At 37.2% G+C, this 27001-nt stretch overlaps 1 protein-coding gene across 2 annotated transcripts in view; it reads right to left on the minus strand.

The window, feature by feature from the left end:
- Nucleotides 1–27001, minus strand: part of SH3PX1 (sorting nexin 33-like protein SH3PX1) — a 434063-nt gene that overhangs the window by 101356 nt on the left and 305706 nt on the right. For both annotated transcript variants that reach the window (XM_090401212.1, XM_090401213.1), the window contains one exon: nucleotides 23701–23778. In XM_090401212.1, coding sequence (XP_090257338.1) covers nucleotides 23701–23778 — 78 coding nt within the window. The remainder of the gene's footprint in view (nucleotides 1–23700; nucleotides 23779–27001) is intronic.

The following is a 27001-nucleotide window of genomic DNA, read 5'->3' on the forward strand; positions in this document are numbered from 1 at the left end:
AAGTTGAATTGCAGGATAGAGAAACGAGCACATTTGAGGCCATTTGGTGTGAGATTGTGGCTAGCAGAACAAATTATACAATTGGGTGCAGCTATAGACCAGGTGATGGAAAAGATGGTGGTGACAGTATGCACAAGCAAATAGAAGAAATGAGTGGAAGGAGGGTAATTATTATCGAGGATTCCAACTATGGTCGCATTCATTGGAATTAGGAGAGGACACATGGGAGGAAGGAATTGGATTTTATGCAGTTATTAAGGGATAACTATCTGCGACAGCATGTAATGGAAAATACTAGGGGTTAGAGAGTGCTTGACCTAGTAACTGCATCTGAGAATTTGGCTGTAACGAATATGAACACATTGCCACCAATTGGTGAGAGTGATCATAGGGTCTTGCCTTAGGAGGTGGCTAAAGGTATGGAATTTACAATTAAGACATGGTACATGTGGAATTATCGGGCTGGAAAGTATGATAAGCTTAGGAGTTTGATTGGTTCAGTGCCATGGTATGTACAACTGCAAGGACTAGAAGTTGATAGTGCATGGGAGGCAGTTAAGAAGTGTTTGCATGAAGCAATGGCTGACTGTATACCTAGAGTCCGAATAATAATTCAAGTAGCGGTTAAATGGATGAATAACACCATTAAGCTTGAGCTGCAAAAAAAGAAACAACTATGGAGGGAATTTAAGGAGAAAGGTGCCCAGCAGGCACATGAACGGTATAAAGCGCAGGCCAGAAGGGGAACAATTGTGGTAAGAAAAGCAAAAAAGGATTACGAAAGAACATTGGCCATGCAGGCTAAAGAGAATCCTAAACAGTTTTTTAGATATGTAGCAAGTAAAAGGAAAAATGTACATGGCAGAATGATTTTAAAGAATGCCGATGTTAGGGAGGTAACTGAATCAGTTGATATAGTTGAGTTACTGAGCGAGCACTTTGCAAGTATATATCAACCAGGTGGTGACATTGCAGAAACAAATAAACCAGTAGATTATACAGGAATTGTGGTGAATGAAGTGGAGGTGAGTAGTCTATTGCATAACCTCAATGTCAATACATCCATGGGATTGGATGGTATACCAGCTCATGTCGTACGAGAAGCAGCTAAAGAAATGTCAGTACCCTTGACCATTTTGTTTAATTTGAGTCTCGGGTCTGGGTTAGTTCCGAGGGGATGGAAAGAGGGGAAAATAGTTCCACTGCATAAAGGTGATTCCAAGACTGATGTTGTAAATTACCGACCAATTAGCATATCAGGAATCACTGTCAAGGTCTTAGAGAAATTAGTCGAGGAAACAATACAGGATTGGATGGATAAAAATGGGATATTGTATGGGGGCAAACATGGTTTTGTGAAGGGTAGATCATGCCTCGGTAACTTGCTCACGTGTTATAACACAGTGACTGACGGCTGAACTGGATAAGGTAATGGGTTTACAGTGATTCTACTGGACCTTGCCAAGGCCTTTGATGGGATACCACATGGAACCCTAATCAGTAAACTGGAGCAGATGGGGATGGATATAGGGTTGGCGAGATGGATAGGAGGGTGGCTGATGGAGAGATACCAGAGAGTGGTTTATTCTGGCGTGGGGTCTAAAAGACAGCTTGTGACTAGTGGTGTTCCGCAGGGCTCTGTGCTTGGACCACTGCTTTTCAATTTGTTCATCAAGCATGTTCACTTGTTCAAAGTGTTCACTTGTTTGCTGATGATGCAAAGTTGGGTAGAGCAATAGTGAATACAAAGAATGTCAAAATTTTACAGGATGATTTGGATAGTTTGGTGGACTGGGCTAGGAAAAACGGATGTCAATATAATGTGGCAAAGTGTAAGGTTATGCACTTTGGGGTGAAAAGAATAGCAGCAGTATATCGCATTGGTGGAACTGTACTCCAGGAGATTGATGAGGCCAGGGATTTGGGAGTGTTGGTGGATAGGGAATTGAAGTTTAGGGGGCACATTGCAAAAGTGGCTAAATTTGCTCATCCAATCACTTGGCTTCTGAAAAATACTTTAACATGCAGAGACAAACAAGTTGTTGTTCCTCTGTATCGAGCCTTGATAAAATCCCATCTGGACTACTGTGCCCAGTTATGGGCACCAGAGTTTCTTCGTGATGGGGAGGAAGTGGAGAGGATCCAGAGACGAGTGACCAAGATGATAGCAGGTCTGCAGAATGAACCTTATGAGAATAGGTTGAAGATTTGTGGGTTGCAGAAATTGGTCGATAGGCAGAAGAGGGGTGATATGATTGAGACATTCAAATTACTGAAGGGTTTCTATAAGATTAATCCAGAAGATATTTTTGAAACTAGGACTGGTGGTGGGAGGACTAGGGGCCACGCATGGAAGCTGGGAAAGAATGTGGTTGACAAGGGTATTAGAGCTAGGTTTTTTACTTGGAGAGTGGTGAATGAGTGGAATAAGCTGCCAGTCTGTGGTGGGTGATAGATACTGTGTGGATGTTGAATAGTTGTTCTTGACATGATGTTAGGGCCTCCCTCGATAAGTCTGTCGACTCCTTGGAGTTGCCCGGAATAATAATAATAATAATTGTATAAGCCCCTGATCAGACCACACTTAGACTATTGTTCTCAGATTTGGTCCCCAGGATTTGAAGGGAATAAATTAACTGTGGAAAGGGTACAGAGGAGGATAACAAAGACAGTTTCAGGACTGTACAATGTTAGTTATGAGGATTGGCTGAGGGAATGTAGACTGCAGAGTTTGGTGGATAGAAGAAGGAGAGGTGATATGATTAAGACTTTTAAACTGTTGAAAGGTGGTTACAGGGTTGGCACTGGGGAGTTCTTTCACTTGGTTGAACAGGCGGAAGGATGATGACAAGGGGTCATCCCTGGAAGTTACGAAAGGAAACTGTGAGCAAGAGGGTGAGGAGTGGTTTCTTTGCATGGAGGGTGGTTGAATTGTGGAATGCATTGCCTGATAGAGTGGTGAGAGCGAGAACGGTCAATGAGTTTAAGGAGTGGTTTGACAGACTGTGTTTCCTATGAGGGACATTCCACATTGAGTCTTGATAGACTTGTGTTTCCTAGGAAGGACCTTCCGCGATGAGTCTTTTGACTCCTTGCAGGTCTAAATAATAATAATAAAATATGTAAATGTAGCGATTTTAGCGACTCGTGGATGTATTATCGACAAGACAGATGGATCATTATATTGCTCAAGAAGTAAGAACCCCAGGGTTCTCGAGACAACTTTATTCAAGGGTCTACAGTGGGTATACCATCAATAGACATACCAGCACCCAGCAAGCAAGTTGTGGTTTGAACGGAAATTTAAAGAAGGCTGTGAAATTTTGATTGACCACTCTAATCTTAACAATAATGGTGGCATAAAAATCATAAGAATTTAGATGGCACACCTTTAGCCCACTTAGTTTTTCCAGCAAACTCTGACCTTACTACATCTGCAGCTTTGATGTAGTAAGGTTTTTTTTTTTCCCCCAGAGGTCAAGCAAATAGTTTTAATGGTTGATCAGTAACTTTAGCATACCATGCACATTGTAGTGCAGCTTGTTTCTTTATGTGTATATTCCAGATGATGACCTTAATGTGAAAGTCGAAACATCGAGTGTTTATTTTGGTTTATATTAAACTAAAGTTTTACTCTAACATGGTAGTTGTTTCCATAATTTTCATGATGTATTCTGATCATCATGTAAGCATGAAGGACAAAAATCTTCTCCATCACTTAGACCATCATGAGGTCTACAGTTTCTTTTGCAAACTTAGTTACTTCAGACAAATAGGAAGAACTGCTAATATCCATCTAGATAAACACAGAAACTATATCCTCCATCTGCATTACAACCATTTCAGGATGGTGACAAACCATGCCGTGGATACAAATCATCATACCCAATGGAAGAAAACTTCCTTATTATAGAGAAGCAAATTTAAATCAAAGAGACGATTTTTGGAATCTACCACAGAAATACATTCTGAAAATTAAATTTGGTTGCATCACACCACCAAAATCGTGGAAGACCATAATTTTGAGACCTTCAGCAAGATTCACATGTTACAACAGTTTCACATATAATCCTTCACAAGACAAAGCACAAGATTGAAATGTTGCAGAAATAGCAAGCGATCAATTAAACTGATAAAAAAATTAAAAAAAACAAGAGGTCCAAAGCCAAGAAGAAAATTGGAAGAATAAATGAGAGAAAGAGTGTAAAAAGATTTTAACTTCAGTTCAGACTTGTACTGGATTTATTTAGAAGTATAACATCATCTGCATAAAGCAAAGAGCTGACATTAACATCTCCAATTCTGATCCATATAGATAATGAATAACAGAGGGGATAATGTACATCCTTGTCTCACACCAGATTTAACATTAAACCATCTTCCTGTACTTCCTTCAATTCTAAATGCTGACTTATAACTCAAATAAAGACCGAGTGTTGCTTGATATAATGCCCCATTGACACCATATAAATGTAGTGTTTTGAATGGCTTTTCTCTTGGCACCTTGTCATATGCCTTTTGCAAGTCTATAAAACTTAATTACAGATCTTTATTATGTTCCCATGATTTCTCAACTATTTGCTGTAAAGTGGAAATCTGATCCTGACAGCCTCTACTTTCCTGAATCCAGCTTGTTCTTCACCAAGCTTCCATTCCACAATCCTTCTCAACCGTTTCTCAAGCATCCTTGCATTAATCTTACCAGGAACACTCAAGTAAGGAAATACCTCTGTGCTTCTTACATTCAGTTTTATTTCCCTTTTTATATATGGGTACTATGAGAGCTCTACTCCAATCATCTGGAATTCGTCCCTCTGTCCAGGCCTTCTGAACTATTTAGTGCAGTCACTGTAAGACTTTATACTTGTGCATTTCTGGTCAAAAATTCATCTACTTCAGCTGCCTTTCCACATTTCAGGTTTTTGATGGCTTTTTCTACTTCGAGTTTGGATATGTATTCTTGATTGCATTTCTGTTTTTATCACTGTGCTGTCATTATTGCACATATTCTTTCATTTAGCAATTTTTCAAAGTAAACACTCCATACATCAAGGATATCTTTTTCTCAAGTTTTCATGCCACCTTTATCAACTCTAATTACTTTTACAGCAGCACTTTTTCCTTCATTTCTGAGCTTTTTCAACAACCTCCAGAATATCTGGCCACCTTAAAGATACCAAGAAATTTTATATACTTGGTTTTAATCCTTTTCCTAAGTAAGTAAAACAAAGTTTTGCACTTGAAATACATTCACATTTGAGCTCCTTCTATATAGAGGTTAATGACTTCATATCACTTGCCTTAGTATGTATCCTATAATGCAAAGCACACCTGCTTTTAGACATGTTGCAGTGCCTAATGGGAAAGGCCAAAAGGCCACTACCCAGACTGGTTTTTATTGATTTATTTTATTTCGATCTTTATTGAGGTCTCTTCAGTAGGAGCCAGACCCAGGAGAGATACCAAAGTTGAAGTAATGCAGAAGTCATATATATCTCATATACAAGTAGACAAAAGGTGCTTGACCTTCTTAATATCTTATTTCTGGATGAGAGAAAGATGTAGAAAGTTTTTTACCTTGGGGGTAATATACTTAAAGATACCTCTCATCTTGACACCTTCTTGATATTTATTCTCTATGTTCTTACCAAAGTCCTCCCATGACTTTTGTTTAGCTAGTTTTACGCAGTGTTTAGCTTTCTTACGTTTGTTTCTGTATTCTCTAAGAGCACAAGCTGACTTATTCGCTAGGAACTTATGATATGCTTTCTTCATTTCCTTCACTGAATGTGAATTTATAACATTTTTATGTTGAAACATTGTGTTAGTAATAACCGCTTTGTCTCCTGAGCAGAAATCCAACAGGTATTTGGATTTATTATTAGCTTTGCTCTTTTCTCCAAATTTTCCCAAAATATTTCTCTATGTCTGACAATCATTTCCTACTATGCTATTTAAATCCCTAACAAGAACCAATTCTTCATTTTTCATTTTATCAGTTGTTTTCTCTGAAGCCTCAAAAAATTCCTCCACTTCTACCTTAGTAGAACCTTCGGTGGGATCATAGGCATAAATTATTATTATTAGTAGTAGTAGTAGTAGTAGTACTGGCAACTCCAAGGAGTCCTTATACTCATCGAGGGAGGCCCTAACATCATGCCAAGAACAACTATTCAACATTAACACAGTAACTATTATACTTCGCCTGAAACTCATTTACAGTCATGGCACCCACAACAGACTCTGGCAGCTTATTCCACTCAATCACCACTCTCCATGTAAAAGACCTAGCTCTAACACACTTGCTCAGCTTCCATGAATGGCCCCTAGTCCTACCAGCAGTCCTATTCTCAAAAATATATTTTTCAGCAACCAAGTGATTTGATGAGCTGATTTAGCCACTTTTGCAATGTGCCCCCTAAACTTCAATTCCCTATCCACCAACACTCCCAAATCCCTGGCCTCGTCAATCTCCTGGAGTACAGTTCCACCAATGTGGTATACTGCTGCTAATCTTTTCACCTCCAAATGCATAACCTTACATTTTGCTACATTAAATTCACATCCATTCTCCTTAGCCCAGCCCTCCAAACTATCTAACTCATCCTACAAAATTTTGACATTCTTTGTATTCACTATTGCTCTACCCAACTTTGCATCATCAGCAAACAAATGAACAGTTTCTCTCAGATCCTTTCCTATATCGTTAATGATTAAACAGTAGTGGTCCAAGAACAGAACCTGCAGCAAACCACTAGTCACAGGCCATCTTTTGGACTCTTCTCCTGAATAAACCACCCTCTGCTATCTCTCCATCAACCACCCTCCTATCCATCTCACCAACCTTATATCCATCCCCATATGCTGCAGTTTACTGATTAGAATTCCATGTGGTATCCTGTCAAAGGCCTTAGCAAGGTCCAGTTGGATCACTGTAAACCCATTACCCTTATCCAATTCAGCCTTCACTGTGTTATAAAACGTGAGCAAGTTACTGAGGCATGATCTACCCTTTACAAAACCATACTGTCCCCCATACAGCATCCCATTTTCTTCTATCCATTCCTGTATTTTCCTCTTGACTACTTTCTCCAAGACCTTGACAATGACTCATGATATGCTGATTGGTCAGTAATTTACAACAGCAGTCTTGGAACCTCCTTTATACAGTGGAACTATTTTCCCTTCTTTCCACCCCCTCTGAACTTACCAAGACCCGAGACTCAAATTAAACAAAATGTTCAAGGACACTGACAGTTCTTTAGCCGCTTAACGTACGACAGAAGCTTTTGTACCATCCAATCCCACAGATCTATTGACATTGAGGTTTTATAACAGACTATTCACCTCTACTTCATTCACCACAATTCTCGTATAAGCTGTTGGTTCCTTCATTCCTGCAATGTCACCATCTGGATGATATACTCTTGCAAAGTGCTCACTCAGTAACTCAACTATATCAACTGATTCAGTTACCTCCCTACCATCGGCATTCTTTAAAATCATTCTGCTGCATACATTTTTTCTTTTACTTGCAACATATCAAAAAAACTGTTTGGGATTCTCTTTAGCCTGCATGGCCAATGTACTTTCGTAATCCTTTTTTGCTTTTCTTACCACACTCGTTACCCTTCTGGCCTGCGCTTTATATCGTTCATGTGCCTGCCTGCCTTCTCATAATTGCAGCAATCCTCTGTGTTACCTTCACCACCTTTGCAATATGTCTCCAAAATTTCAGGTTTCTATCAATCATTAAACACAGATCTCTTGTCTCCCCTACTTCCTCCAGTATAACTCCTCCCATAGAGTATGCAGCATCCCATCGATGTTTCCCAAACTTCAAGACCTTACATTTTGCTGCATTAAACTGACACCCCCAAACAATAAAAAACAAATCCGACAAGTTTCATAAGTCAAATGACTTACATCTTCAGCGGTCAAAGGTAACCAAAATTTTAAATAGAAGAAATGAGAAATTACTCAAAATAGTTCATTCTATGTAGTTGTGCCCGTCTAACTGTTCATTAAATTAAATATCCGAATGCAGATTCAGTGCAATGCTAAGTCTGAACAATGCTGGATGCTGTCACGTTCTGTTGTTCATGTTCACGTTGTCCAAGGTCTGACTTGGGTATATTTTTTATCAATGCTGACCAAACTTGGTGTAGAATTAGGCCCTGGTTTTTGTTGCATTGCGGCATTGGAATTCTAAGCATGTTTGCAGCTTCTTTAAATTTCCTTATGTAACAATTTTTTTTTCAATGTAAGACATGTTTGTTCTTTGCCAGAGTACATTATGGCTGGTGGAAGTAGTACGGTATGCTAGGACTGATTTGTGTTCTCTTCTTTTTTGCATGTCTTTTTGGTGTTCGTTCATATGAATATCCCCTGACCTTCCCTTCTGGCCTAAGTAGCAGATGGCACAGGAACAATGAATTTTATAAACACCTGGTTTTTTTAAAGGATGATGTGGAGGTTTTGGGGGATGTAGAAATCTTGACATTTTTTCCAGCGGTAGAAAAGCAACTTTGATGTTATGTTTGTTTAGTAATTTGGCCATTTTGTCTGTAACATTCTTGATGTATGGAAGTGTGATTGCGTTCTTGAAATCTTGCCTTTGTGAGATGCTTGTATGAGGTGTGTTGAGGATTTTTTTTGATTGTCTTAGGTTCATAGCCATTTTTTTGAGGATCAGTGTTAAATATTGTAATTCTTCATTTCTCTGTTTTTCTGTGCTGGAAATATAAGTTCTGTCCCTCAAGATTTTAATTAAACCTATTTTATAGATGGAGAAGGATAATTTATCCTTCTCCATCTATAGAAAACCCACCAACACAGGAAGATTTCTTAATGAGGCCTCACACCACCACCCCTCACAAAAAATAGGTTTAATTAAAATCTTGAGGGACAGAGCTTATATTTCTAGCACAGAGAATGAAGAATTACAATATTTAACACAGATCTTCAAAAAAAAAAATGGTTATGAACCTAATACAATCAAAAAAATCCTCAACACATCTCCTACAAGCATCTTACAAAAGCAAGATTTCAAGAATGCAATCACGCTTCCATACAAAATGGCCAAATTACTAAACATAACAAAGTTACTTTTCTACCTCTGGAAAAACTTTCAAGATTTCTACATCCCTTAAACCTCCACATCATCCTTTAAAAAAACCAGGTGTTTATAAAATTCATTGTTCCTGTGGCATCTGTTACGTAGGCCAGACGGGAAGATCAGAGAAAATTTGTATGAACGAACACCAAAAAGACGTGCAAAAAAGAAGAGAGCACAAATGAGGCCTAGCATACCGTACAACTTCCACCGGCAATAATGTACTCTGGCAAACAATAAACATGTCTTACATTCAAAAAAATTGTTACATAAGGAAATTTAAAGAAGCTGCAAACATGCTTAGAATTCCAATGCAATGCAACAAAAACCAGGGTCTAATTCTATACCAAGTTTGGTCAGCATTGATAAAAAATATACCCAAGTCACACCTCAGACAATGTGAACGTGAACAACGGAACATGACAGCATCCAGCATTGTTCAAACTTAGCATTGCATGGAATGTGCATTCGGATATTTAATTTAATGAACAGTTAGACGGCCACAACTGCATAGAATGAACTATTTTGAATAATTTCTCATTTCTTGTGTTTAAACTTTTAGTTACTTTTTGACCCCTGAAGATGCAAGTCAAATGACTTACGAAACTTGTCGGGTTTGTTTTTTATTGTTATTTATCTTAATAAACATGTGGTCCAATTACCAGAATCTTTCTTAGGTAACAGATTGTTTTGGAGTAAAATTATAGATAAGAAGTTAGTAATGATGTAAGTTTTTCATGTAGTACTATCATATCCTGTACACTCCTTGAGAGGAATTTGATGATGATGAGTGGTGGGTGAATGGAATCAAGGAGAGGTATGATAGGATTTGTATGTATGATGGTTGATTTGGGTCTCCCTCAGTGAGTCTCCAGATTCCATGGACATGCTATAAATAATAATAATAATAATATTCAGTTGTTTGTTGATGATACAAAGTTTGTTAGGTGATATTTAATCAAGATGATGCAGGATGATGTAAATAGTAAAACTGTATGGGAAAAACATAATGGCTGCCAATTTAATGTGCAAAAGTGGAAGTGAATGGGCAAAAGGTTACAAGCTGTGTACCACACTGAATATTGTATTCCAGGAAATTTTTGAAGCCAGAGAATTAGGGGTAGTATTAGATAGAGATTTTCAGTTTAACATGTATATTCTTAAAGTTTTACTTTAGGCAAATGCTGTAAAGTCAAGGATTACTTGGCTATTGAAGAACACACTAATAAGGAGAGATAAGATATTTATCATTCCTCTTTATAAAGCTTTGATATATGATCTGGATTAGTATGCTCAGGTCTAGTCACATTTGATTCTTGGCAATGAGGAAGTGGTAGAGAGGATCCAGAGGTGAGGGAGAAAGATAATGAGTGGTTTGTGGAATATGAGTATCTCAATCATAGGAACATGACAATACATTGAGAGTTTGGGGATTGAAAAAGGTAGTTGATAGGCAAAAAATGGAGTATATGATAGAAACGTTTAAGTTAATTGAATGAGTTCATAGAAAACAGGGTAGAGGGAGCAGACCAAGAAGTCATTCTTGTTCTGAAAGTTGGGTACTAGTGTGTAAGAGGTTAGCAAGGGAGGCATGAGGACTAGATTTTTCAGTTGGAGAGTTGTGAATGAATGAAATAAGTTGCATGAGTCAGTTGTGAATGCTTTGTCATAAATGGTTTCAAGGAGAAGTACGATAGATATTGTGTTCATAGTCTGAGTCTCCCACGATGAGTCTTGGGACTCCATGACGATGACCATGCAATAATAATGGTGATAAATTTGGCATTCTCTGGCAGGCAATGTCAGAACATACAAAGGCACATGTGCCACTTCTGTGGTAAAATGAATAATGAAGAGGAGAATTTGGGCAATGAAGGTGAACTGTAGTTGATATAGCTGCAATTTCAGTTTCTGGTAAGAGAAGGAAGTCCGGTTTGGATGTCTGCAAGTTATGATGAACATCATTTATGTCACAGATGTTTGTAAATTGATTATTATTAGTTGAAAGGAAAGAGTGTGGATATGCAGTGGGAGGAGATAGATCTGGGAACATAGCACCTAGAGAGAGAGAGAGAGAGAGAGAGAGAGACCAACCAGTCTCCTTGCGAGTGCTTTCCACATACCAGTACTCAGACTCTCTCGCCAAGCATGACCTGGCAGATTATGCAATAGTTGAATGAAATGCCTTCTGACTCATTACTGATAGTATACAGGTCCAGTTTGGGCTATACTATATGGCAACCGGTCTGCATTACCACCATTTTAAGCACTGTATCATTGAAATGGAGGAGATTCTGGGTCTCTATGTATGTCAGGTATACACTTGAAGAGTATCACTTATACTGCATGAAGAAAGGGATGGGGAGCAGAATCAATGTCCAGCAGATATCTGGAGGCTAAAATAAGTATTCACCACTTAGCTCCCAATAAGAAGGATTGCCCCACCAACAGATAGCTAGAGCACTCATTATGCTTTTCACTGAGAATGTTAAACATTACTGAAACAATAGAAAAATTCAGAACCAAATAATAAAAGCATCTAGAATGAACGACATATGATAAAATAGCCAAGAATATTATTATTATTATTATTTCGGGCAACTCCAAGGAGTCGACAGACTCATCGAAGGAGGCCCTAACATCATGTCAAGAACAACTATTCGACATTCACACAGTATCTATCATACTTCGTATTGAACTCATTCACAGTCACAGCACCCACAACAGACCCTGGCAGCTTATTCCACTCATTCGCCACTCTCCAAATAAAAAACCTAGCTCTAACACCCCTCCTAACCACATTCCTGCCCAGCTTCCATGTATGGCCCCTAGTCTTCCCACCACCAGTCCTATTCTCAAAAATATCTTCTGAATTAATCTTATAGAAACCTTTCAGTAATTTGAATGTCTCAATCATATCACCCCCTCCTCTGCCTAACAACCAATTTTGGCAACCCACAAATCTTCAACCTGTTCTCATAAGGTTCATTCCATAGACTTGCTATCATTTTGGTCACTCGTCTCTGGATCCTCTCCACCTCCTCCCCATCAAGAAGAAACCCTGATGCCCATATCTAGGCACAGTAGTCTAGATGGGGTCTTCTAAAGTATTTTTCAGCAACCAAGTGATTTAATGAGCTGATTTAGCCGCTTTTGTGATGTGCCCCCCCTAAACTTCAACTCCATATCCACCAACACTCCCAAATCCCTGGCCTCATCAATCTCCTGGAGTATGGTTCCACCAATATGATATACTGCTCTCTTCACTCCAAATTGCATAACCTTGCCCTCTGCCACATTAAATTGACATCCATTTTCCTTAGCACAGTCCTCCAAACTATCCAAATCATCTTGCAAAATTTTGACATCCTGTGCACTCACTATTGCTCTACCCAACTTTGCATCACCAGCAAACAAATGAACAGTTCCTCTCAGATCCTTTCCTATATCGTTAATGAACAAATTAAACAGTAGTGGTCCAAGAACAGAACCTGCAGCAAACCAATAGTCACAGGCCATCTTTTGGACTCTACTCCTGAATAAACCACCCTCTGATATCTCTCCATCAACCACCCTCCTATCCATCTCACCAACCCTATATCCATCCCCATATGCTGCAGTTTACTGATTAGAATTCCATGTGGTATCCTGTCAAAGGTCCCTTAGCAAGGTCCAGCAGTATCACTGTAAACCGATTACCCTAATCCAGTTCAGCCGTAGCTGTTTTATAAAACGTGAGCAAGTTACTGAGGCATGATCTACCCTTCAAAAAACCATGTTGTCTACATACAGTATCCCATTTTTATCTATCCAATCCTGTATTTTCCTCGACTAATTTCTCCAAGACCTTGACAACGATTCCTGATATGCTAATCGGTTGGTAATTTACAACAGCAGTCTTGGAACCTCCTTTATGCAGTGGAACTATTTCCCCTCTTCCCCCCCCCCTTGGGACTAACTCAGACCTGAGACTCAAATTAAACAAAATGGTCAAGGGCACTGACAATTCTTTAGCCGCTTCATGTACAACACGAGTTGTTATACCATCAATCCCACAGATGTATCGACATTGAGGTTTTGTAATAGACTACTCACCTCCACTTCATTCATCACAATTCCCGTATAATCTGTTGGTTCATTCATTCCTGCAATGTCACCACCTGGATGATATACTCTTGCAAAGTGCTCACTCAGTAATTCAACTATATCAACTGATTCGGTTACCTCCCTACCATCGGCATTCTTTAAAATCATTCTGCCATATACGTTTCTTCTTTTACTTGTAACATATCGAAAAAACTGTTTGGGATTCTCTTTAGCCTGCATGGCTAATGTTCTTTCATAATCTGTTTTTGCTTTTCTTACCACGCTCGTTACCCTTCTGGCCTGTGCTTTATACCGTTCATGTGCCTGCCAGTTGCCTTTCTCCTTAAATTCCCTCCATAGTTGTTTCTTTTTTTGCAGCTCAAGCATAATGGTGTTATTCATCCATTTAACCCCTACTTGATTTATTATTCGGACTCTAGGTATACAGTCAGCCACTGCCTCATGCAAACACTTCCTAACCATCTCCCATGCACTATCAACATCTAGCCCTTGCAGTTTTACATACTATGGCACTGAACCAATCAAACTCCTAAGCTTGTCATACTTACCAGCCCGATAATTCCACACGTATAATGTCTTAATTGTAAATTCCATTCCACACCTTTAGTCACCTCCCAAGTCAAGACCCTACGATCACTCTCACCAATTGGTGGCAACGTGGTCATATTCTTTACAGCCAAATTCTCAGATGCAATTACTAGGTCACTCTCTGACCCCTAGTATTTTCCATTATATACTGTCGCAGTGTAAAATTCGATGCAGTGTCATAATTTTTCCGAAATTTTATTGCATCGACTTTTACAGGAGTCACATCCAAAATTCACAAAATAGTAAACTTGTAAATTTTATATGTAAATAATACTAACAGCCCATATAAAATAGCCCAGAAAAATTAGCATGATACTATGTAAATAGAAGATATATGAATATATAGATGAAAGGAGAATGCCCTAAAAATCAGAAATAAGTTAGAATTTATCTATGTAAGTAATTACCAAAGCCCATCTACAGAGACCCAGAGGAATTAAACATGCTAGAATAGAGTAAACAGATATCCAAAAATAGAAGTTCAGGGGCAATACTTTAGAATTCGGAAATGTATTCGATGTTATCACTTAGTATTGTGTGAAAAAGAAACCTATTGTAACCAAAGCAGTCCGATACCACCTTCAAGGTCAATAGCAAAAGAGGGCGGTATACATCAGAAGCTGTTACGCTATACCATAAAAGAGATTAAACATACACTTCAGGGAGATCTAGAAGTCTGCACTTTCTAGAAGGATAAGAGTTTGCTCGTGATAGGTACAGGGGTCTCAGACCTTAATTCAAAGGTAAAAGATAAGGTTAAAGAACCAAACAAAAAAAAAAATTATAGAAGCAAAGGATATAGGAAAATAATATTATACAAAGGTACGGCCTGTAAAATAAAAAGAAAATAAAAGCATAATATTACAATGGTGCAGCATCGGTAAGATAAAAACCTCAAAATTTACAATGGTGCATCGACAGGATAAAATCCACAATAATTGAAATAAACAAGAGTGGATTTGGAACAGTTTTGCAAAAAGATCAGGGAACAAAAGTGAAATAAGAAAGTGTATATATATTCTGTAAGAAATATTTTTTTAATCATGAATGTGGATAGCATAAATTCGGGAGCCACAAGTAGCAACACAATGGGTAATAGAGAGTTTTTAGGACAATTAATCCTCATCTCATCATTCCATAATTCTCTGGAGAAGACCACGATGATGTGTTGTCCTTCTTCAGGTCTGCTGAAGAATTAAGAAACATTGACAATTGGTCAGACTTCCAACTTCTGATCATACTGCGGAATAAATTGGTTGGAAGGGCCAAGAATTTTTTGTATTCCTCTCCTATATTGCAAGACACTTTGGAATACAATAACAGATTACAATGGAATACAATGAATTTTATAACAGATTGCTAAGTTTGACAAACAGCTTTAGCATATGCGATGATAACAGGAGCCATTTAGACTGGGCGATATTTCAACAATTTAGATTACGGATAAGGGAAGAATACAGAGAAACAGTGTTCAAAAAGAAAATTAATACATCAGACGAGTGCTACGTAGCAGTAAAGGAAAAAGAGGAAAGGCTAGGTGACTTTCATCCCGCATCTATCGCCAGCCAGATACACACTATTACAAAACAATCTGACTCAAAGAAAGATGAAAACATGTCTCTCTATCTATCTCCAACAGATAGAGAGACATGAAGATAAAAGTAAGGCAATAGCAGTAAACAAGGTGGATAATGACAAGAGTGACCACCTCAAGTGCTGCAGACTCCTTCAACAAGAAAGAAATACACTCTTTGATCAGACAAGAGGTAGAGAGGTTATACCAACCCCTGATGGATAAACTTGACTCTGTTTTCAAGCAACTGCAAGATACCAAAGCAAAACTATCCATAGAGACCTCGAGTCATGAATGAGTAAGTAACGAAGGAGAAAGCAGAGGGACAGCACCCCAATGTTATAACTGCAACAAGTTTGGGCACATTGCCATGTATTGTTTTCAGAATAAAAGGAAATTTTTTGCAAATAAGCATTTCGAATCAAATATGCTGGGTACTCGCCATGATCCCACAAGCAGATTTAGGAAAATAAGAGAATTTCGGGAACAACACACTAAGCTCATGACTGTCATTCAAGGAAGAATTAAGGGAATACAGTGTGATGTTTTGTTAGATACTGGATCCCAAGTTTCGGTAATAACTAGATCGCTATTTAAAAGATTAAGGTCCTGAGTATCTAACTGTGTCACAAAACTAAAGAGACCTGTTAAGCTAAGTGGAATTGCAAATCCCACTATTTATGTTCCAAGAAAATTAAAGGTAAACATGTGGTTGCCTGGTTTCGGTTTGAATGACTTACCTGAGCTACTGATTCTCCCAGAGATTTCTCGACGTGGGGCTCGAATAATACTGGGAACCGACTTCTTAAAAAGTCATGGGTTCTCATGTAACTTCAGCACCCAGGAAGTTTCTTTGATGGGAATAAAGCAGGCTAAAGGAGATGCTCGGACATTTCAAACTGACAGAGCTAGTAAGGATTAGAAGGATGCATAACCACAAATATAGATATAATGAACAAGCTGAGGTGAGCAAAAATGTATGGGGAGGGAAGAAAATGATCCCACAGTAATTAGAAACAGCCTACAAGATGACGTGGGAAGATCTTTTCACATCTCAAGTGTGAAGGTGGCAGTAAGCCAAGAGGAAGATGTGGAACTTACAGAAAGTAAAGATAAAAGCACAATGGAAATAAACATTATAGAGAAAGAGAAAAGGAGCAGCGACAGACGTCCTACACGTCCAGTTATGTACCTTAACTAAACTGCGGAGAATTCAAAGGGCGAAAGGAAGTGATAGAAATGAGAGCAATAATTTTGAAGGAAATTGAGAGAGAGAGCATGGTATAAAGTGAACAATAAATGCCCAAGGAGTAAGTTGAGCACCAACGCTGGCAAATGTAATTCCCAACATCTATGGCACCAGAAAGAGCTGATGCATCGGACTGAGTGCTTTCTTAACTCACAAAAGGCCAATAAAACTGAGTATTGTCCACTCCAGAGAGAGAGAGAACAACACACAGCACACAGCTAATGTAAAGAAAAAAAAATTTTCCATCAACATTCGTGTCTAAAAAATTTTTCGTGAAGGGGTGGTGATGATTACCACCCCTTCACGAAGTGGGCCTTTGTAAAATTCGATGCAGCGTCATAATTTTTCCAAAATTTTATTGCATCGACTTTTACAGGAGTCACATCCAAAATTCACAAAAAAGTAAACTTGTAAATTTTATATGTAAATAATACTAACAGCCCATATAAATTAGCCCAGAAAAATTAGCATGATACTGCGTAAATAGAAGATATATGAATATTAAACATTGAACATGCTAGAATAAGCAGATATCTAAAAATAGAAGTTCAGGGGCAATACTTTAGAATTCGGAAATATATTTGATGTTATCACTTAGTATTGGATGAAAAAGAAACCTATTGTAACCAAAGCCGTCCGATACCGCCTTCAAAGTCAATAGCAAAAGAGGGCAGTATACATCAGAAGCTGTTACACTATGCTATAAAAGGGATTAAACGTACACTTCAGGGAGATCTAGAAGTCTACACTTTCTAGAAGGATAAGAGTTTGCACGTGATAGGTACGGGGGTCTCAGACCTTAATTCAAAGTTTACACGGGAATATCTGGGGTCTAAAAACTTCACGCAGCATCCCACGAGAAGCCAAATAAAAGGTTGATAGAATCGACTATTGAGCATCGGCAGATTTGACGCCATGCGAAAAGGAGGGAGTCGATCCATGGAGTACGTCAGATCCTGGATGAAGTCATGGAGGGTAACCGGAGGCGAAACCTTACAGAGCGAATAGTGGCCCAGGGCCAGGATGACAAAGCCTCGACCGTCAGACCTTATGTCCCAGTGCCTACATCGCCGGAAGATCGCACTCCAGCCCCGCGAGAAATTCCAAAGGAGAGCATGGTATCCATGTAACATCTAAAGTGATAGATCAAGCCCTAGCATAGAGGGGGATCCAGAATAAGTCTGTAAAGGAAATACGACTAAATGCATTGTACCTATGGAGGAGTCATGCGAGTTGAATTTTGTTGCAAAACGTTTTTATTTATGATGTGAAGGACTGTTTAGAAAGACTGAATTTATAGAACTGCTATATACAGTAGATTGATGATAACTTGTTCGCATAGAAAGAATCTATTTTTTTAAGTAATTGTAAGACATTAACGAAAATTTTAACTTATGTTGTATTGTAAAGAAATGGTTCAGAAGAACTGACAAGATTATAGAATTAAGAAATATAATGTTATGAGAAGTAGCTTGCTTAAAGAGTGTTTAAATTTTATGTGAAGGTTGGAATTGGAGATTATAATTAATCAAAGCATGGAAATTCCTAAACTGTAAATGGGCTGATAGTTAATAGTTATCTAATTTAATTGTTTAATAATTTACGTCATTGGTATTTGTTGCATGCCTAAGAATTGTCCTATATGATGTTTTTTTTATGCTTAGCTTAAAGAGGAAAGGAAAGTAACATCCTTTTAGTGCATACCTTGTATTACTGTTTTAGTATAAATAAACTGCACTGTTCTCAAATAAAACCGATCCTGTGAGTGGGGTAAACTGGAATTTGGTACGAATTTTGAGTTAAGAGTTAGCCACGACTGTATATAATTATAGAGGAGGAACTTTACTGGAAGTATAAATAATTTCTTATGCCATTTGGAGAACTTTAGTGGCGCAGCTAGTAATAATTAAATAAATTTCTAGAGATCTCCGGCATCAGGAAAGAATACTGAAAGTAGAGAAAGGGAAATAAGATTAACTGAGTATACATGAAAGGTAAAAGATAAGGTTAAAGAATTACCAAATAAAAATATAGAAGATTATACCACAATCAGCAGGTAAAAAAAATAAAAAGTAAACAAACAATATAATTATTACAGCAGATAGTTATCCCTTAATAATTGCATAAAATTCAATTACTTCCTCCCATGTGTCCTCTCCTCCTTCCAATCAATGTTATCATAGTTGAAATCACCCAAAATAATTACCCTCCTTCCAATCATTTTTTCTATTTGCTTATGCATACTATCTCCATCATCTATTTCATCACCTGGTCTACAGCAGCACCCAACTGTGTATTTTGTTCTGCTAGTTTCAATCTCACACCAAATAGCCTCAAATTTGCTCTTTTCTCTATCCTGCAGTTCCACTTCTATTCTACTTGGCTGTAGCTCATCAGCTAGCATCAATAACACCCCTCCCCTCATTTTATTCTCCCTGTCACTCCTGAACACACCATACCCCTCACATTCAAATTCAATCCCACTAGCTATATCATCTTCTGTCAGTCATGTTTCACTAATGCCAATAACCTGTGGCCTGGAAGTGCCAACCAAGGCCAAAAATTCTTCCTTCTTGTTCCTAATACTTCTGGCATTAGTATATGTGAATTGTAGAAGCCCATTTATCCCATCCCTATTTTGATTCCTTATACTAACAATCCTGTTCTGATTCATAGTCTTTCATACTCACTTGGGCATATTATACACATTCATACACTCAACTGTCTCTGAAAAGTCTGCATATCTACTCCCCCCCCCCTTAATAACTCTAGTTTCCCTGATTCTGCACATCCACTTCCACTACATTCGACAACACCTTTTCAAGTCTTCATACACCAAATCCATTCAAATGTAAACCATCCATCTTATATAAATCCTTTCGCCCATCGAACTCACTCCACACATCCACAAATTCCACATCACTCGTCCTGCATAATTCACGCATAAGTCATTTACAATTATGGCTCTCCTTCTATACTCTTCACTGTCAAACAGCGGCAACAGCCTCACCATCCTAAATCTCTCACTCTTTTGCTACCTCAAGCAATTCCTTCACATCCTCACTCATAGCCATTTTGTCTCCTTTCAAATTATTTGTTCCTGCTACCACTATCAATTCTTTCACCCGCTGCTTTTGCATTCTAATTGACTCACTTACATCCTTACCGTTCGCACCAGATTGGTAAGATTTTGTTAAACTCTCAACTAACACACCTTTTATTAAGGAATCTCCATACAACACTCGTTCTTTCATTTTGTTTACACTCACTATCATACTCTTATTTTTTCTATCATACTTTTGCAATTTATCAGTCACTACGCTCGGTAAACATTTTTGCCGACGCTCCAGCTGCCGATTTGCCCTGTGTATCGCTCCACGTAATCGAGCGATCTCACTCATTGCATCAGTCTCATCATTTTTATTCTCCGATAATTCATTCATTCATTCTGCATGTTTACCTTCATTCTCAAATTCAACGCCACTCTCACAGCTACCTGGTATTACCTCACAAATATCACTATTTTCTAGATTCTCACTTTCGACAACGATATCACTCCCATGACCTGAAACACTCTTTAAATCATCACATTCTTTACACTTTCTGCAACATTCACTCCACTATTGTTGTTTAACCAGAATCCAACTGCTCTCCTCAATGCATACATTTTGCAAACAGTACACTGAATCAAATCCTTTAAATTAAAATTTTTAGACAAAGATGGCAACCTGGACGCCATCTTTGTTGTATTCCTCTTTATGGGGGCGCCATGTGCACGATAATCGTATCTATCAATTTACTATTTAAAATACTCAGAAAACACCAAAAAATCACCCAGACATGCTAAAATATGAAAAGTAAACAATACTATGTAAATACTATGCAAATTCACCATATATTACTCAAAATGACACTTATCTGTTCAGGAGCTCTCTACAAACACTACACACCGTGTAGCCCTCTAGTGGCCAGTCAACCACAAACTACAAAACAACCATAACTACATATGAACTACAAATCAGAGCGTTCAAGAAACGGAGGCAGACCTGTTTTTGATCTGAGACCGAAACAGACCATCTGGCCTATATTCATGAAAGCAGGAGCTAGTTTCAACAAGCAATGAAGATCATCTACCATCTAGTGGTCTAGATCAGCGCTTCCCAAACTGTGGGCCGCGGCCCCCTTGGGGCCGTAGGTTTTGTTGAGGGAGCCGTGAAATAATGAAAACAAATTTAAAATGTTTTAAGACTAAGTAGTTTTTTTATTTTAAAAGAAACGTATTTAACTTTTATTATTTATTATTTCTTTTTTATTATTTTTTATACTTTAATGGAAAAATTCACACATTGGTGTTGGTTCACAAACTTTGCTTCCTGCTTATTTCGGCACTTAATGAATATTAGTAAATATTGCTTATTCATATGTTTCATTTCAAAGCAGTGGTTAATTGTATTTACTTTTTACTTCGAATGCTCTCCAGGGAAGCTCCAAATCTTCCTGTCCCTTTCATCACGCGTTTGTAATCAGGAACTGTTGATATTGACTTTATATACATATCAAAACTCGTTTTATATTATCACTGTCATCCGAGCTAGTTTTCTGTTACCAATAAAAGTTTCGCATATACTTCACACATGAAAAAAAGCTTAAACAAGTTCATGTGGGGAGATAGTAACTCGCTTGCAGTGGTAAACAACATGCCCTCCCTCACAGCCACTATACAGCAGAGGCAATAAAAACAAGTACTTTTATTATGCCAGTGGATAAGTATGAGGAGTCTGTGTAATATATTTAATATATTAATGTAATATATTCTCAACAAATAGTGCAATTAGAGACAACTGGGATAAAAACACACTAATTAATGAATCACATGTCCCCCTCATACAGAAACTATGCTGTATAGACTGAAACAAAACCATATGTTGCATGGGAAAACAGTATCTAACTAAAAACTATTGTTATTAATTAGATGTGTGTGAGTTCGATTTCCCAAGGCAGCAATAAAATTCAACCGAACGTGTTAAAATTCGTATAAGTATTAAAACTAAGTAATATATATGTATATATATTAGAGATTTAGCATTTCAACTCAATTGTCTGCTATGCTTTTATCTTTCGGTTGCGCGATCTTTTGTTAATACCGCACCAATCATATGCACGTTTTAATAACCTGCCTTTGCTGTCTGTTTCGCGTTAGGCTTAATTACCTTAAAGGGAGAAAAGTTACAAAAGAGAAAATTGTTCCTGGTCCGGGGATTCCCTTATTCAGGTAATATTCACTAATTTCGTGTTATCAATCTGTGGTGTGACAGCATCGGTAAGTGGTGATATTATTTGATCTATTCTACATTAAAAAATTTAACCCTGAGATGGATAAGTGGCTGATAAAAAATAAAAAAAAATTCCTGCGAACAATCAGAAGAAGCAGAAACAGACTAAAAAAAAAAGGACAGTATTTCATATTTTACCAGAACAGCCTGCATCGTCTTCAGAACCAAACAGGTAAGAGGCAAAAATTGTAATATATGCATTTGATTTTTGCAATATTCGCTGTGTATGTTTTGTACTGAATATAAATATTATAATAATATATCTCTCTATTACGATTTTTTTTCGAGGGGTGGGGGCCGTGAAATATTTTAATTTTTGCGAAGGGGGCCCTGACATCCAGAAGTTTGGGAAGCACTGGTCTAGATAGCATTTCCTCCGATTAGGAAGATATCCTTTTGCAGCAGGAATGCTCACTTCAAGCACCACGGCTTCTTCTGTGGAAATGGACCACACCACAGGAAGGCAGGGTTGGACAGGAAGAGGCTGTATATTGCACATCCCTGCCCATTAATGGTCAATAGCCATTGAGGGTGCCAGTCAGGACTGAAGGAAAACATTTACAATTAGTCTTTTACAATTAGTCTGTGTTTGTCTTCCTTCTGGTGTACCTGTAAATTAGCTAAATAATATTAGTTAGTTAATTATTATCTTTAGATGTGTGTTTTCTCCACTAAACATGAACATAATAGATGGCGTAGAAGTAAAACAGTTGATTGAAAGCTAGAAACCACAGAACATAAGAGTTCTGAAAAAAATTAGGGGAGTGAACACACAGCATCACTGGTAGAATCATATTAAAAATGAAGATATCAGGAAGGAACTTCATAACATTAGCATTGAGGAATGTGTGAGCAGAGTTGTCTAAGGTAATATAGTCAACAGAATCTGAAAGGAAAATTTAGCAAAGCAAGTACATGATGCTAGGAAAAACACCTAAAGGATGATAAAGATACAGGCAGATAAAGAGCAAAATATAGAAGCCAGCAATATTGGAGTCCTGACAGAAAAGAGATTATATTTATAGCGAATAATTTATGGAGACACACGCGTGTTAGAATAATTACTTTACTTATAATTAAGAAAATAATATTTGATGTTTCGACCTCTGTATTAAGGTCATTATCAGGAAAACATACATACATATGTACAGGACACAAGCTACATGACACTACAATAAAAAGTAAGATGAATCTAAATGCTTTATTAATCATTTATCCTAGCCTGACATCTGGTGAAAAAAAAACTAAATAAAAATAAAATAAAAATATTACTAAATAAAATATATATACAAAATGAAAAATTAATTCACAAAATAAAATAACTTTTCATGCATATCAGTATGATAATATACAGATGATAAAAAAAAAGTTTTAGAGTGGAATTACATTAAACAATTTCTAATGTCCTCTCAAAGGTTTTCTTCTGCTTGGGGTTGTTCTGGATGTTATATGGGTTGAAGATGGGTCCTTCAAATTTTTGGAATTATTAATCCACCATTCTTGTTTAGATAAGGATGATGTTTCAGCATTTCACAAGGCAGGGGAACTTGTTAATAGGAAGTTAGTGATAATGTGAACTTTATTTAGTAATATCATAGTAACTTATAAATCCCTTGTGAGCACATATAAAGAATTTCACAGTGATGATGAGAAAACTAAACAATTCACCTAAAACTAACTAAATAAACTGAAAGTTATAATAATCTTGAAGAATCCCCAAAACAGTAATACTTACACAAAGAAGTATCCATTTCAAATGCAAATCCAAGTTCTTTAAAAGATGATGATATCTTCTGGAATTCTCTTTTATAAGCTGCAGTTAACAAAAAATTAAATTAAATTAAATTAAAATAATAATAAAAATAAATAAACTGTGATGAAAATGCAGTTTATAAAGGAGCAGCTAGCAAAAAAACTTTTGTTACTGGTCAACTAAAAGGTGCTTTCATAAGACAATAAACATTTTGTAAAATATGCTACTTCTTAAATGTAAATATACCACCAGAACAAGAATGATAAACATTTCAGAAACTGATATGCTATCAAAATTACTTGCAGACAATTCAATTATATTAACTTATATTCAAAGTTATATTCAATTTACTTGAATATAACTCGCTCTTGCATATATCTCGCACCCCTGATTTCACTTTATGGAAAAAGAAAATAAAAAGCTTCGCATATATCTTGCATACAAAAAAAAGTTTAAAACTTTAAGAAATAGATAATGAATGTTGTTATGCAGTTTCAGATATTTTGGAATTTGGTTGAAGAGAATCAGCATTTTAACTAAACAATTGTTGGCTTGCCTGTGATCTTTTGTTAATATCACACCAATTATATACATAGAGATGTAAACAACCAGTAAAGGAAATGTGGGAGTGAGAGCATTGACTTCTACTTAATCTTGGATTGTGTTGGGGATGGAGTGGTAAATGTAAATCATCCAGAGTGGATGATTTCACCAAGAGTTTTTTAAAACCACCATCTCTAATTTCCTGGATGGGAGCGAAGATGATGCTATTTAGGCTGTTTGTTTTAATTTAATTATAGAAGCATAGTCGCTAAAGATTCAAATATATTGTGTGATGAAGGTGATTGTGTCAATAACATTGATAATTAAAATTTAAATGCATTTATTTCATAAACAATGTGAGCAATTATAAATTATAATGAATACTGAGGATTTAATTATAAATGTTGAATTTGTTTTTTCCTGAAAAACTTGAGTTTCCGAAAATCCCAGCATATACGTGGGTGGTCTGAAGAGTTCTCGACCTCAACCATTAATGGCAACACTATTGGCACGATTTTTTTTTTTTTAAGTTGGTACATCTGTCATAAACATTGCTGTGAAATTGCAAGTCATTCTATCAAGTAGTTTTTTTAATACAGCTGTTGGAAGCCAAAGTGTTGTCTGTATCCTTTGAAATGGATAAAATGGAGTATCTTTCAGTTATAAAATACTTTGTAAAAGAAGGTTTAACACCAAAAGAAATTCATTCGAAGTTCATAAAAGTTTATGGGCACTCTTCTCCTTCATTTTTGGCAATTAAGAAATGAGCTGCCGAGTTTAAAAGTGGTCGTACCAACCTTGAAGATGATCCACGTGAAGGATGCCCAAAAAGTATAACACCACCAGAAATCATTGATCAAGTTCACGATATGGTATTGGATGACTGACAAGTTGCAGAGATATAGGTATTTCAAAATAATATATAGGATACTTTTTGCATGAAGAATTGCAAATGAAAAAGCTCTGCGCAAGATGGGTGCCACGCAGATGAAAAACGCACTCCCATGAAAATCTCTGAACGGTGCTTGGAACATTTCAACAAGAATAAAACTGATTTTGTGAGTCAATTTATTACTATGGATGAGAATTGAATTCACCAGTACACACCAGAATCCAAACAGCAGTCAAAACGGTGGACAGAAGCTAGTTGTTCAGCACCAAAGACAAGGTCATGGCATTGGTATTTTGGGATGCTAAAGGCATTTTGTTTATTAATTATCTTGAAAAGGGTAAAACAATAACCAGGGAATATTATTCCGATCTTTTAACCAGACTAGACGAAAAAATTCGTGAGAAAACACCTGGTTTGTAGAAGAAAAAAATCATCTTTCATCAGGACAAAGCACCAACCCACAATGATGTTTTGGCAATGGGAAAATTAAGGGATCTGCACTATGAATTGTTGGAACATCCACCTTATTCTTCAGATTTGGCTCCCTCTGACTTCTGTCTCTTCCCAAAACTAAAACTCTTCTTTGCTGGTCTTCTAAAGTCCTCTCAACGTTTTTCGTTGAATCAAGAGGTGATTGCAGCTGTAGAGGGGTATTTTGCAGATCTTACTGAGAACTACTACAGGGACGGGATAATGGTGCTTGAGCATCCCTGGAATAAATGTATTAGTCTTAATAGAGATTATGTTGAAAAATAAAAATAATTTTGAAATTATAAATTCGTTTTTTCATTGTTAGGCCGAGAACTTTTCAGACCATCCACACAATGATCTTGCACAACGATTTTTTAACTTTAATTCTGAGGAAAAAAGTGCGAGTTATATTCGAATACATATGATATTCAGTTTCAAAATTTATTATTATTATTGCATGGACTAGACCATGAGTCCAAGACTCATTCGTGGGAGACTCAAACCATTCATATAATATCTATCACACTTACGGAATCCATTAACATACAAAGCTCTCACAACTGAGTCTGCAACCTATTCCAATCATTCACTACTCTCTAAATAAAAATCTAGTCCTCACACCCTTGCTAACTACACTCTTACCCAACTTCCAACGATGATCTCTTGTTCTGCCTCCTCTAGCCAAATGCTGAAACATTTCCCCAGCATCAATCCAATAAAATCCTTTAAGTAACTGAAATGTCTCCATCATATCCCTTTTTTTTTCACCTATCAATCAGCTTTAAAAATCCTCAAATCTATCCTCGTACGGAGCATTCCACAGACCAATCACCACTTTGGTCACTGCCTCCGGATCCTTTCCATCACTTCCTCATATCCAAGAAATGCAGATGATCAAACCTGAATACAGTAATCTAGATGTGGTTGTATCAAGGCTTTATAAAGAGGAATGATAACTCCCTTATCTTTGCTTGTTAGTGTATTCTTCAATAATCAATTAATTCTGTGAGCTAGCCTGACTACTTTAGCAATATGCCATCTAAACTTTAATTCTATCTTCTACTACCCTCAAATCCCCATCTTCATCAACTTCCTGGAGTACAGTTCTCTCAATATGGTACATAGCCTCTAATCTTTTTTATCGAAAAATGCATAATTACACTTTTCCACATTAAATTTGGGATAGTTTCATGGAACCAAATTAGCTGAGATAAGGGTGGTTTTTTTAAGGAGCAGATTCAAGCAGGAAAAGTCTTTCATATTTATATTTGCTCAAATGAAATAGAGTGGCTTTCTTCCAGCGTATTCTATGGTGTGTCCAAAGCATGGTCAGCAAGTAATGAGTGGCTGTAGTGGTGAAATGTATATGATTCCCCA

Source organism: Typopeltis vanoorti, chromosome 12, assembly GCF_054136105.1.
Source record: "Typopeltis vanoorti isolate ZY-2024b chromosome 12, IOZ_Tvanoo_1.0, whole genome shotgun sequence".
Taxonomy (NCBI): domain Eukaryota; kingdom Metazoa; phylum Arthropoda; class Arachnida; order Uropygi; family Thelyphonidae; genus Typopeltis; species Typopeltis vanoorti.